Genomic DNA, 13,611 nt, shown 5'->3' with positions numbered 1-13,611 from the left:
TCCCTGCAAGAAAGGCGCAAAAGCCTCATCTCAGGGTTTTCCTCCCCGAAAGAGATGGAGAGCAGGGCCCCCTCTGAAAAAAGGCCAGAAATTCCAGCTCCTTTCTCTTCTTTCCCTCCCTGCTGCCCGCCCACGGGGCCCCTACCCCCACCCCACTGGCTTTTCCTCTGGCCTGGGCCCAGGGCCCAGGTGGACAGTGGCAATCATCCTGGATTCTGCCTGGCTCTTTGTCCCCAGGCAGCTTCATTGTGAGCAAGGATGTGTCATTCATCCGGCTGAGGCAGAACAAAGCTGGCTGGGAGCTGGGAGAATAAGAGAATGCAGCAGCCAGGCTGGGAAGAAAGGCAGGAGACAGAAGGGGGGCGAAGGGATCGCTCCGGTGGGTGTTTTGGTGAACTTTGCTGCTGCCTCTGGGATCACAGCCACAACTCCCCGTCTAGTTATAGAGACAACCCCTGCGGCCTCCACTGCACACGTCTTCAGCCTGGCCTCATGCTGCAGCCTGGCTCCCTCCCTGTGGTGAAGAAGAAGAAACTGTTTGGGCTTCGTTAGCAATCCCTCCGCCTTTGCCTTTGTGTGTGCGCTTTTAGAAAGAGGTCTAAAAGCAAAGAAGAGCTGGGGTTTGCAGCTACCAACCCCAGCAGCCTCTCCCCAGCCCTTGCGATACCATGTGACTGTTCAGAGAGGAGTCGGGCAGGGAGAGGACTCATTAGGGAAGATTGCAGCTGCTAAGCGGGCAGAGATGAATCAGGCCTGGTGTTTTATCCCTGAAATCACCCCATTTACAGGGAAAGAAAAAGGATCTATAACGCGCACATGCGCGCAGGATGTACATTCTCTATGCTGTTTTCTGTGTAGGGAAATAGTGTAGGTAATCTTTTCTCCAGACCAGAGTGGCCTGGTGTCAGCTCCCCAAAGGCAGGTGGGCAAGGTGCGGGTGGGTGGGGAGGGGGAGACTTCTTTAGTTTAAACCAAGTGGGATTTGTGGAGGATTTGGCTGGTGATAAACATCTGATTTTTCCCTTCTCCGGCACAGGGTCCTGGTTCTGGACAAAGGGACAATAGCAGAATTTGATTCTCCAACCAATCTCATCATGGCTAGAGGCATCTTCTATGGGATGGCCAAAGATGCTGGACTTGCTTAAACGGCCTCTACACATTTTAATTCTAGTCATCACTGGCTTCCCTTTGCAGGGGAAAAATAACAGAGAATGGACTTTTTTTTTTTAAATACTGTGCAAAGAACTGCAGAACTTACAAGCAAAAAGAGAACTTGATAGTTCATCTAATCCAATCCCCTTGTTTTAAAGGGAGGCAGTTTAGTACAATAGCAAATGCCAGACTGGGAGCCAGAAGATCCAGATCCAAACACTAGCTGAGTTACCTGTGGCAAGGAGGAGACTTGCCCACAGTGACAGAGCTTCTTATTGGCCATGCCTGAATTAGAATAGAGTCTCCTCACTCCCCAAACTGTGGCCTTTTCACAGTACTACTCCTTCAACATAAACATGTTAGAGAGGCACTGTGGCATACCCCAGAACAGCTCCAAATTTATATTCTTATTTTTCTATACAAAAGTATAGAAAAATAAAATCTAGACTGACACTGTTGCAGGCCCCAAAACCCATCCCCCAAAAAACCTTTTTTTCTCATATTTTCTATACAAAAGTATTTAAAAAGAAATCTTTTTTACTGGGAAGAACACTGAACCCAGAACCACACTCAGGTACCTAGTCCTGCATTTCGAGATATGAAGCTATTAAAGCCAGAGCACTGATGAAATAAAAGCTATATGGTAGCCACTATACACAGGTGCTGTTTATTCGTGTGTGTGTGTGTGTGTGTGTGTGTGTAAGAGTTCAAGAAGCGGGGGCAGCTAGGTGGTGCAGTGGATAAAGCACTGGCCCTGGATTCAGGAGTACCTGAGTTCAAATCCGGCCTCAGACACTTGACACTTACTAGCTGTGTGACCCTGGGCAAGTCACTTAACCCTCATTGCCCTGCAAAAAAAAAAAAAAAAAAGAGTTCAAGAAGGGAGCAAATACATCTACCTGGTTGCAAATGTCTGGAAAACTCAAAACACTAAAACACCGAAGCTTTTGCCATGCTGTGTAGGTTCTGAGAAAAGGTAAGAAACATGGATCCTTTGATCTAGCTGCAATCTGTACTACAGGGACTTGGGGAAAACTTCAAAAGCATCATAAGGATCCCTACACTCATTCTCTTAAGACTAACAGGCACCTCTTTCCACTGAGACTGGGAGTTGTGGGGCCAGAGAGCAGAGTCAGTTAGGTTGATTCTGTCTGGCACTGGGAGGCCTATATATCCTATATATATCCTGCCTATACAACTTAACAATGCCAGGTTAGTGAACAAGGTGCCAGGGCTACAAATTAAATCCTAAATCTTTAAGCAGGGGAATGAAAACAGGTTTATCTTCTTTGGGGCAAAGCTTGCTTCAAGTATCAAACTTGTGAAATGGAACAAATTTCTCTTCTTTCTTAAGGATTAGCCTGTTTTGTTTTGGGGGGAAGGGTGTTGGGTGGGTCAGAGTCATCTCCCTGTATCATATGTCTTTCCTTCCCGGGTATGTTATAACTTCTTTGCTTCTGTATTTGCTTTAATTTGTCTTGAGTGGGTTTGAAGCTGGTGTATACATACCTTCTTTGATCTAGTTTTCCCACATATTCTGGGTCAGTCTCTGCAGCAAAACCATTTGGTAAAAGGTTAATCACATTTTTTTTGGCAGGCTGCTTCTTTTCAGATCTTTATGGGCATGGGGTAGTCTTCCATCCTTATGATAAAGCAACGATGAGAGCAAACATGCCCAAATTATTCTGCCCCTGGTTGGCGCTAAGAAAAGGTCTCAGTGATGCATTCCGATTTATTAGGCCAATTTGGAAGGAGGCCTGCTTTTTAAGGGTCTGGCTTCCTTAAAACAACATAAATTCTCCATCTTTCCCAGTCAAAAGAACTGAAGGTGTAAGCTCGCTCCTCCTTTCCTGTCTTCAGAGGCCTCTGCTCTTACTGCTACCATGACAGAAGCTGACAGCCCATGTCAGTCTCTGTTCTATAATGTAACTGGGATTATCACAAATTTTGGTTTAATCAGGAATGACCTCTATATCTCGAATGCTTGACTGCTCTGGGGAAATAAAGGCTCCTGCTATGGACAGTGGAAAGAACGCTAAACAAAATGTCCATCTCTGGGTAACAATGACAATTTGGCTGCAGCAGCAGGTCTAGGAGTAAAATATCTCTATCATTCCAAAGATTCTTTGCCCTGAGACTTTCCACTAGTTATAGATGTTGTGATACTATACTTGTTTTAGCAAAACCCAGGAATGAAATAAATGATCTAGACTTCAGGCAGTTAATATTTAATTTTAATAATACTTGTTGTGTTTAAATAGTCAGCAATGCATGAAGAGAAAAACCTTCAGATCTTTATACGTGGTGTGAACACATGCTTCAAATATGCAGTTGGGGGAGATTCACAGTTAACAAAGCTAAAAAAAATTCTTGTTATAAATTACACAAAGCATATAAAAATATTTCTCTGAATGCATAGATTAAGACATTAAACTCACCTACCAGCAACTGTGCATTATAATTCAGATGCTAAATGTGAGTTTCAACCGACCGACTAGAAACAGTTTTAGGAAGGAGATCAGTATTTAGAGCAAGTCTATACCCTCTCAGTCCCCACAAGTCCCTTCATTTTGACTATTTTCAGAGCTGACTGAAGACAGAATAAGCCTGAGAACTACACTGGGTTGTGTCTACCTGTTGCTACATTGGAGAGCCACATCCAGCCACCAACTACTACCATATGTGGCTGGAAGAGTTTTATTCCAAGTAGGTTCGAGGTGAGATCATACTAGGCTTATTTCCTCTGATAGAGACCTGGCCATCACCATATCAGTACAATGTGAAATCTTTTTCCAAAACAAAAAATGGTTAGTACTTTTGGGTAAATTCACTTTCCAGTTGGCTGAAGCACACGGGAGGTCTCTACCTTAAACCACTTAGGAGAAAGTAAGTAAGTAATAAATAACCTTCATTCTACTATATAAACACCTAGTACAAGGGTAAGTCACAATCAGTAATTTGGTAGAATAAGAATTAAGTTGCAAAACAGACTGATACAGGATTAAGCTGGCTTTGAAAAACACCTCAACCCAGCTTCAGCATTTAGGTAGCAGCAGGAGGCCATTACCCCAGGACAACATTCTATTCCACTGACATCTTTTGTACATTCTCACTGAATTGTAGTGTTCCAATAAAATTAAGTTAACACAGTTAGGAAGTTAAGTTTCTTTGGAAACTATAGGCACTATGGGGAAAAAAAGCTTCCTAAGACAGCAGGGATGCCATTCAACAGCTGGCTTCCTGTCCCCTACCATCTTGTTTGTTTAAGTGTGCTAATTCCTATTTCTGAAGTTAAGCTGTTAGTTTAAACAAGACAGTAGCTTTTCTTTAGCACTAAAGACACTGGAAGAAAAAAAGAACCTTGAATTAATCCATTAAAAAATTCTTATGCCATGCACAAGAGTCTCAATTAACTTATTTCAGAAAGTCATGTGAAGCTTACAATTGGCTTTAAGTAGAAAAACACAAAACTCAAAGATCCAACATAATTTGCTTACAAAAGCAACAGAGTTTCAAGTTGCATAGAAATCCTAATAATTTTAAAATAACCTTTATTTTTGATATAAAAATAAAGATGCTAACCCCTTTTCTGCTGTTTTTCACAATAGCCTTCAAAATAGCAACAAAACAACCTTAAAATTGCTTTTCAGTTCTAATGGAAAATGAAAGTGGAGACCCTGGGACTGCAGCATTTGGGCTCCGACATGTTGAAATTAAGCATGTTGATGACAGTAATTGCTTCAAGGAGTAAAAATGCTGGTTACTCTTTTAGGAAGCATTAGAGAGACCTCTAGTGACCACTAAGAAGTTAATGCAGACACCTATTTTCTAGGCAATGATTTTCATACCGTGAACAGAGAAGCAGTCATGAATGGGTTTTTACAAAGGAAAACAGGAGGGAAGCTATTTTGGTCGACAGCATATTTACAACTAGGGTGTGTTACTGTAGCCTTAAATACCTTTAACCTGAGTAACATTTCTGAATGCATTAGCTTATAGCTGCAAGTCACATAAATTCATCTGTCTAGTACCTGTATTTGCCCCCACCATACTGAAGCTTTGAAACTGTCCAGTCAGACATACTTTTCAGGCTATTCCCCACTCCATTTAGCTTATACTAAATGGGAACTGTGTGCAATCACCACCAGGAAAAGAGCATTTCCTCTTAAGGTAGTGTTTAAGAGTTTGGTTTAAGAACAGGCTCCACCCTCTGCCCTTTTGCCAGGGGCTCTTTCATTCTGCAGATAAAACACACTCTATAAAGAAACCTTTAGCTTTTGTCTCTCTGGGCAACTTTTCAGGGATTCGAAGCTTTAAGCAAGGAGTTTGTGCACCAAGAGACAAGGAAGAGCAGCACCACTGCTTGTGGGTTGAGGGTTTCTACTTGGTCAGAAATTGCAATTGTCACTGACAGCTGCGGGCATAACTGTGTTAGTATGCACTGTGCTGTGGTACCCGTGGCCCTCTCAGGTAACTGTGCAGAATCTGGGGGCGTTAGCCTTGATTTTTAGATCAATGGTTTGTCCTCGGACAGGAACTGACATGTGCCTTCCTGGTACTCAGTGGTAAGGATCCCTGATGCTGTTAGTAAGTCAGTTTGGAAGCTCTCCTATTATAGCAAGGCCTTTCGGTCAGTGTTGATGCAGCATTTCTGAACAGAAAGTTATTTTCACTGATCATCAGAACCAGTTCCAGCTCTTGGAAATCTTGAAGCCGGGCAACATCTTTGTCCTGAAATAAAAATGAGTAGCAATGAATAATGAAGGATCCATTTGGTTCCATGTGTACATACACACCTTGACACTTGCTAAACCCCAGAATCACTGGCTGTGGTCAGGGTTAAAAGAAGCCCAGAAGAAGGAGTGGTCAGGGTTCTATCTATGCATATATCAATAAGAGTATCTGTATAATGCTTTCAGGTTTTCAAAGTGCTTTGCATGTGTTTATCTTTCGATCTTCATAGCAGGCCTGTGATCATATTCATTTTACAGAGGAGAGAAGTGAGGCTCAGAGAGGTGAAGTAATTTGTCTAGGGTCATAGAGCTAGTAAGTGTCTGACTTGGGATTCAAACTTGGGTCTTCCCAATTCCAAGTCTCATTCTATCCACTGCACCACAGGGAGTAGATCAGCTCTCTCTGAGAGGGAACCCCAAAGTACTGGTGGTTATGTGCATATCTTAATATAATCTACTTTATTATGATTAGAAGAGGGCACTGAAGGCATTCTGACGACTTCATTACTAGAGTAGCTGAAAACAAATGACTATTGGGATAGGTACAGGTAAATAGCTAATTTAAAACATTCTTTTTCATGTCTTCAGGAAGGACAGACTCTATCTCCAGGCTTGATAGATGGAAAAGACTTTAGAGGACTACATCTCTGCTCATTTTCTGCCTGGTATTCCTCTATCCAGGTTTCAAAGCCCAACAGGAACTGGGCTGTGTCAATGTAGCATTCTGATTTCGAATACATAAGGCAAAAAACAAATATTCACACTCCAGCCCCACATTCTCACCTTTCTTAACAGAGTATTTGGTAACTTTCTGATCTTCTCCACTTGTTCTGGATTAACCCCCAGTTCACAGCAACTCACTCTAAGCAGTTCCTGGTAGGTGAGTTCTTGTCGATCAAGTTCAATCTCAATGAAGTCATTTTCTCGAAGAGATGGATTCTGAACTCTCACCTTGAGTACCAGCTCTTTAAAAAAAAAAAAAAAAGCAAAACAAATCACTTTTAAGAAATCCAACTCACTGAAATGCTCTCTATAGCTATCCCATTTAATTTCAGATCTTTCCCATATCAAAGTTCTGTTCCTGAGGCTATGCAGTTTAGTGTTACAACTCACCACCAAGGAAAACTAATTTCTGATTTCCAATCCTAGCTTTAACTTTTCATGACGAATGCCCTAAAATATGGATCCTAATAGAAGTCATTTTGATCAGCTCATCATTAAAGTAGCAGAAAACAATTATCTAATGCTATTAGAACCCATGTGTGAACTGCTTTTCAAAAAATTCCAGGGGCAGCTAGGTGGCGCAGTGGATAGAGCACCAGCCCAGGGATCAGGAGTATCTGAGTTCAAATCCGGCCTCAGACACTTAATACTTACTAGCTGTGTGACCCTGGGCAAGTCACTTAACCCCAATTGCCTCACCAAAAAAACAAAAACAAAAACAAATTCCCTTTTATAAAGCCCTAGTCCTTAGGAATTCCAGAATAATGGGAAAATAATTTCATTAGAATGTAAACTCTTAGAGGGAAGGGACTGTTTTTATTTTTTTCTCTCTCTCTGCTGGGGACAGGAAAGGTACTTAAATATTTGTTGTACTTCATTGAACCAAATAGCTAACGTACTATGGGATCTTGGGTGAGTTTTCATGCTTTCCTATGGCCAAATCTGTATTACACTGAATGAAATCATATGTTCTCGAAGTATCAACTATCACTGTATAAATTTGAGCTTTTGTCTTAGATATTAGAAAGGACAAGGCTGACTTCACTGCTGGAGAGTCTCATCAGTCAATGAAAGCTTAGAAACAGGTTTAAGAACTGAGTTACAAAAGGATGGGAGGAAGAGGAGGGAGAGAAGGGAGGTAAAAGGCTAGTGGGCTAGCAGGTTACTAAGATAAGCTTAAGCAATTCTGATGCCAGAAGTATGCAGAAGCTATCAGCAAGAATGTGTCAGACCTCAAAATGATGAATCATTTTTAAAAAAAGGGTAATTCTGCTACATAAAATCTCATCTCAGACTAATAGCTCAGAACTATAAATATAGATCCTTGGTTTTTAAGTGCTCTTCTCCTTAGAGCCTTTGGTCGTCTTCTCTCAGCTCCCCATCAAACTGGGGTCTAATTTTATGAAAACCCAGGACAGTTATTTATCTTTGTTTACTGTTTTTTTTTTTTCTCCTATCTGTGTGGTACCCTCACAGCACACCTGTAACCACCATTACCAGCAACTTTGGTACTTCACAAAGGAGTAGATGAAACACAAGGCCTGTACTATCTACCTGGTGTCCCAAGGGCAGGTCTGCTAACATGTTACCTTGCATATTAAATGGAAAAGCTCCAGTGAAGAAAAATGGCTGGAATGCTGGTGTTGGTCCTGTAAAAGCCCCGTTCGGTTGATCCAGAGATACTGGTGGCTTGGGTGTGACAGGAGAGAACAGGGAGCGGTTGTGACTCACAGGTGGCTGACAAACAGGACCAGGTTTTGTGCTTTCTGGTTTTCTAAATATGGCAGAGGGGACAGACATGTCCCCATTCTGGACTAGTGCCAAGGAGGTGTGGTCATGTGAAAAGGACCCTGGTCGGGATGTTTCACCAGGTGGCACCACAGGAAGCGAGTGATCTGATGGAGGTGATGCAGGAGGTGTGGAGGATCTCCCATTTTGCAGTTGAGCTAAACCGTCTGGTGTGGTAGTGTATGTAAAAGGGAAGGGTGGGTTAGCCAAATAATTGGGAACAAAGGGCAGTTCTGAATCTTTCTTCAGCTCTGGAAGGTCATCATCATCTTCTTCCACTGAAAAGGAAAAAAACGGTTAGGAAACTAGCATGAATAGGTACATGACAGATACTCTGGCTAGTAATTAATTACTAGTAATTAATTAATTGTTAGAAGAATGTTTCCCTCATATTGGGTTTGCTGAGGGTGAATCATGAAATCAAACTATGAATTGAAATCTCAGCGGGGCTCAACAATTCTACTCCTCCCCTTATCAACTCCCTACCTCATTCCCCAGTGTTTGTTCCAATCTTTTCTTTTCCTAGCTCTTGCTCCAAACCATTCCTCAAAAGATGCAGCAGATGACCTAGCCTCCTACTTCACTGAGAGGAGCCCATCTGGCATGAGAGCCTTAGTTTCACATTTCTCAAAACTTCTTAGCATCATCATCCACACTTTTGTGCTTCCTACTAGCCACAAGAAATCATCTCTACTCATCAGCAGAACTAAGCCCTCTGAGCCCTTAATATCCCCAGTGGATCCTGATCCAACAAGACCTCGTGGAGGCCAGCCTGACATGAAGAATCGGTGCAGGAGTCGAGACTGCCCTGCCCCATTGCTTTCCCTTTACCTCCTCCCGAACCATGGCAGCCATGGGCAAGAGGGACATGACTGTTTCTGAGAGGAGCTCGGAGTCATCGACAAGTCTTCCAGTGAGATGAAGGACACCAGGCCTGACCATCTACACTGCCACTATGCTCTCCAGACCCTGGGTACATCATCTGACTTGGTGGTGTACACTAAGGACTTCTAGGTCTTGCCATCAGTTGCACTGCTGAACCCTTATCGATTCTATTTCTTTCCATCCATTCTAAATCTGAATACCTTATGGAGTATGCCTTGTTTTTTCCTATTAGTATCTTCAGCTCTTAGCACAATGCTCAGCACTTCATATTTTGTCATTCATTTAATCATCGATTCCTTCACTCGTTCCCTCCCATCTCCTTCAGCAAGCTGTTCCAGCTGTCACATAGTCTCATGTATCCTCAACTTCTCTCTTTTCACTAGCTCCTCATTTGACTATGGGGCAGCTAGGTGGCGCAGTGGATAGAGAACAATGACCCTGAAGTTAGAAGGACCTGAGTTCAAACCTGACCTTGGACACTATCTGTATGACCCTGGGCAAGTCACTTAACCCCAATTGCCTAAAAACATCTGGGGCCATCTCCAGTCATCCTGATATCTGTCTTGCCACTGGACCCAGATGGATCTCGAGGAAAGAGTAAAGCTGGCAACCTTGCAGAGCCCTTCCTCACTTAAACCCAATTCACTGCAAGTCATGACATCACCCTGATGTCATGGTCCTCTCTGAGAACAAAGGAGCAACAGCAACAACATTTGATTACACTTACTCAGCTCTTCCCACTTCTAAGAAATCCTTCCTTTAACTTCATTCAACTGCCATCTTGTCTATCATCTCCCTTTTACTGCCAAACCTCTTTTAAAAGTCTGCAATGAACATCTCTTTATCTTCGTACTCACTCTCTCCTTAACTCCTTGTACTATGGCCCCCACATCCCCCAAGTATTGAAAATGCATTCTCAAAAATCCCCCACCTTTAATCATCAAATCTAATGACTCTTCTTCAGCCCTCACCCTTCATTACTTTCAGTTTTTGACACAATTGACCATTACCTCCTACTGTATATACTTCTTCCCTTGGTTTCAAAAACTGCATTTGGTTTTCTTTCAATCTATCCCTATCAAATTGCTCCTCTGTACTCTTCACCATTTGTTATCTTTTCTTTTTTCTTGGCGAGGCAATCAGGGTTAAGTGACTTGCCCAGGGTCATACAGCTAGTGTCAAGTGACTTGCCCAGGGTCACACCACTAGTGTCAAGTCTCTGAGACTGGATTTGAACTCAGGTCCTCCTGACTCCAGGGCCAGTACTCTATCCACTGTGCCACCTGGCTGTCCCATTATCTTCTTTGCAAACCTGTAACACAGGTACATCTCAATGGTCTGTCCTCAACCCTTTTCTTACACTTACTCTCATTCTCTTCCATGACTTCAGCTTCTACATCTATGCATGAGACTATTCTGTCTTCACAGCCACCTCTGAACTCCACTACTGACCTGCCTGCCTTAGCAGCATTCTCTTCTCTTTAAAATCTCGATCCTTCAGTTAACCAGTTTAAATGTATGTTGTCCTCCAGTTTTCAGTTCTTGTCCCACCATATGATTGCTCCTCTCCCCAGTCTGTACTTGCACCATGATTACTCCCAACCCTCCCCTGTCTCTGCTCCTTCTCCAGTGCTGCATAATTTGACCAAAGGAAGTTATGCAAAGATAGTGACCGGAGTCACTAGAACTTTGTTTTCCAGTCTCAACTGGCCCCTCACCTCTGCATGACAATCCCTTCACTCTTCCTTACCTGACAGTCCAAATATTCCCTTCTTCAGTGCTCCCAATTCCCTCTCAGTAAAAGGATTCCTCTCACAGTCCATTAAGGGTACCTACTATAAACCTCCTTTCCACTCAAATTTCACACTTCAAATCTCCTCAACAGTATTCTTCTTTCTCTCCTCCTTTGTTCTGGCCACAGAAGATAAGGTGGTCCTTCTCCTTGCCAATGCCTGCCCCTCTACTTGTTTTTTTGTGGGTTTTTTTTTTTGCGGGGGGGGGGGCGGGGAGAAGCAATGAGGATTAAGTGACTTGCCCAGGGTCACACAGCTAGTAAGTGTCAAGTATCTGAGGCCAGGTTTTGAACTCAGGTCCTCCTGAATCCAGGGCCAGTGCTTTATCCACTGTGCCACCTAGCTGCCCCGATATAATTTTTTTGGTTTTGTTTTGGTTTTTTGCAGGGCAATGAGGGTTAAGTGACTTGCCCAGAGTCACAGAGATAGTGTCAAGTATCTGAGGTCACATTTGAACTCAGGTCCTCCTGAATTCAGGGCCAGTGCTTTATCCACTGCGCCACTTAGCTGCCCCTCTACCCCCCTACTTGTGACCCAGATCCTATTCTCCTCTTGTTCCCTCCTTCTATCTCTTCTTTCTCTCCTTAATTTTAAACTTTCTGTATACCCTGCTTCCTATAAACATGTCCATTTCTCCCCCCTCCTTAAATAACCTTAACTTGAAATAATCATCCCCTCAGGTAACATCCTATTTCTGTCCCTCCTTTCTCCTTAATTTAAAAAAAAAAAGTTATCAACTCTCTGTTGCCTCTACTTTCTCACCTCCTCTTTCAATCTGACTTCCATCTCTACCACTTAACTGAAACTGTTCTCTCCCAAGTCACCAATGATCTCTTTACTGATAAATCCAATGTCCCCTTTTCCAGTCCTCATCCTTCAATTTACTTTTTCTTCCTCTCATCTCCCTCCTCCACTGAAAAAACAAACCCCTTGTAAACAATTAAGAATTGTCAAACAAAACAAATGTTCCCGTTGGCCATATCCAAAAATATGTCTCACTCTCATCTTGAATCCATCACCTCTGTCAGGTGATGAGTAGTATGCTTCATCACTGGTCCTATGGAATTGTGGGTGGTCACTCCATTGATCAGAGATCTTAAGTCTTTCAAAGTTGTTTTTACAATATTGCTGCTACTATATAAATTGTTCTCCTTATTCTGTTCATTTCACTTGGCATTAGCTCATGTAAACCTTCTCAGATTTCTTGGAATCCATCCCTTTTCAACATTTCTTATAATAGTACTTCTATTATTAACTTGGTATATACCTTGGTCAAACATCGAAGATGTCAAAGTCATCTATTGCATCCTGAGCCATCTCTGGTCATCTTGACTTCTGTCTTGCCTCTGCACTTCAATGACTCAGGAAGAGAGAGACTTTGCACAATTCTGCCTTACTTAAATCCAATTCATATACACGTCAAAATATCATCCTGTGATGTCATTGGTCCTGAACAACATAGGACTATAATATTCTATCACATTTATATACTGTAATTTGTTCAGCCATTCCAGAACGTGTGAGCACTCCCTCATGTTCTCATTCTTTGTCACCTCAAAAGGAACTATATATTTTTACATTCTTAAAGTCTGCTTTGATTAGGAAGACTGATCTCTCCCTTAATCCTCTAAGTTGCTTTCCCCACCTTTTCTCCATTTCCCTGATCTGTACCTAACAGTGTGTGCATATATTGTTTTCTCTTTTGACCAGTTCAAATAGGAAGTGAGGTTTTAAATGTCAGCTGCTCCCCTGTACCCTCTCCTTATATGCATATCAAACAACCACTTCCAGGTCTTGTCTAATAAGACCCTCTATGCTCTCTGACATTTGAGCATTATTCTTTTAAGATTTCTTGAAACAAGTAGATTCTTTCTATTTTCACTTTGCCCTCTGCTTCTAAGACATTTGAGCATTATTCTTTTAAAATTTCTTGAAACAGGATGTCTAGGCTCTTGTTTTGATTAAGGCATTCAGACAGTCTGATGGTTCTTAATTTTTTTCTCAATCTGATTTCCAGGTAAGTTGTTTTTGCTATGAGATACCTTCCATTTTCTTCCATTTTTTCCTTTTTGACTTTGTTTTAATATTTCTTGTTGTCCAATCGCGTCATTGGCTTCTATTTGGTCCATTCTGATTTTTAGGAATTTGGTAGTTTGGGCAAGATTTTGTATGGCTTGTCTCAAGCTGCTAATTCCCTTTCCAATTCTTTCTTCTATAGCTGGTTTTTTTCCTCAAGCCCTTTATTTCATTTATAAAAACTTTTTAAAAAAAATTATTTTAATGGACAGCTAGGTGGCACAGTGGATAAAGCACCAGCCCTGGATTCAGGAGGACCTGAGTTCAAATCTGCCCTCAGACATCTGACACTTACTAGCTGTGTGACCCTGGGCAAGTCACCTAACCCCCACTGCCCTGCCAAAAAAAAAATTATTTTAAAATTCTTGCTTCATCTCCTCTAGTTGAGTTTGTGCCCAAGCTGTGTTTCCCTCTAAAGCTTTGCTTTTAGATTTTTTGGAATCATTCTCTGCTGTGTTTGT

General features: G+C 42.1%; 2 protein-coding genes across 2 annotated transcripts in view; one reads left to right on the top strand and one right to left on the bottom strand.

Annotated features, from left to right (window-relative positions):
• The window catches only part of ABCC3 (ATP binding cassette subfamily C member 3), an 81,444-nt gene extending 79,649 nt beyond the window's left edge, over window positions 1-1,795 (top strand). Inside the window, exon 31 of the mRNA XM_043964801.1 lies at window positions 1,037-1,795. Coding sequence (XP_043820736.1) covers window positions 1,037-1,145 — 109 coding nt within the window. The 3' untranslated portion in view covers window positions 1,146-1,795. The remainder of the gene's footprint in view (window positions 1-1,036) is intronic.
• A 1,573-nt stretch (window positions 1,796-3,368) lies between these two features.
• The window catches only part of ANKRD40 (ankyrin repeat domain 40), a 30,518-nt gene continuing 20,275 nt past the window's right edge, over window positions 3,369-13,611 (bottom strand). Inside the window, exons 3-5 of the mRNA XM_044004913.1 lie at window positions 8,198-8,674; window positions 6,669-6,850; window positions 3,369-5,883 (exon numbers count right to left, since the gene is read on the bottom strand). Coding sequence (XP_043860848.1) covers window positions 5,737-5,883; window positions 6,669-6,850; window positions 8,198-8,674 — 806 coding nt within the window. The 3' untranslated portion in view covers window positions 3,369-5,736. The remainder of the gene's footprint in view (window positions 5,884-6,668; window positions 6,851-8,197; window positions 8,675-13,611) is intronic.

Source organism: Dromiciops gliroides, chromosome 4 (assembly GCF_019393635.1).
Source record: "Dromiciops gliroides isolate mDroGli1 chromosome 4, mDroGli1.pri, whole genome shotgun sequence".
Lineage (NCBI taxonomy): Eukaryota > Metazoa > Chordata > Mammalia > Microbiotheria > Microbiotheriidae > Dromiciops > Dromiciops gliroides.
The sequence above is the reverse complement of the archived record's forward strand: the minus strand, read 5'-3'. Positions and strand labels throughout refer to the sequence as shown.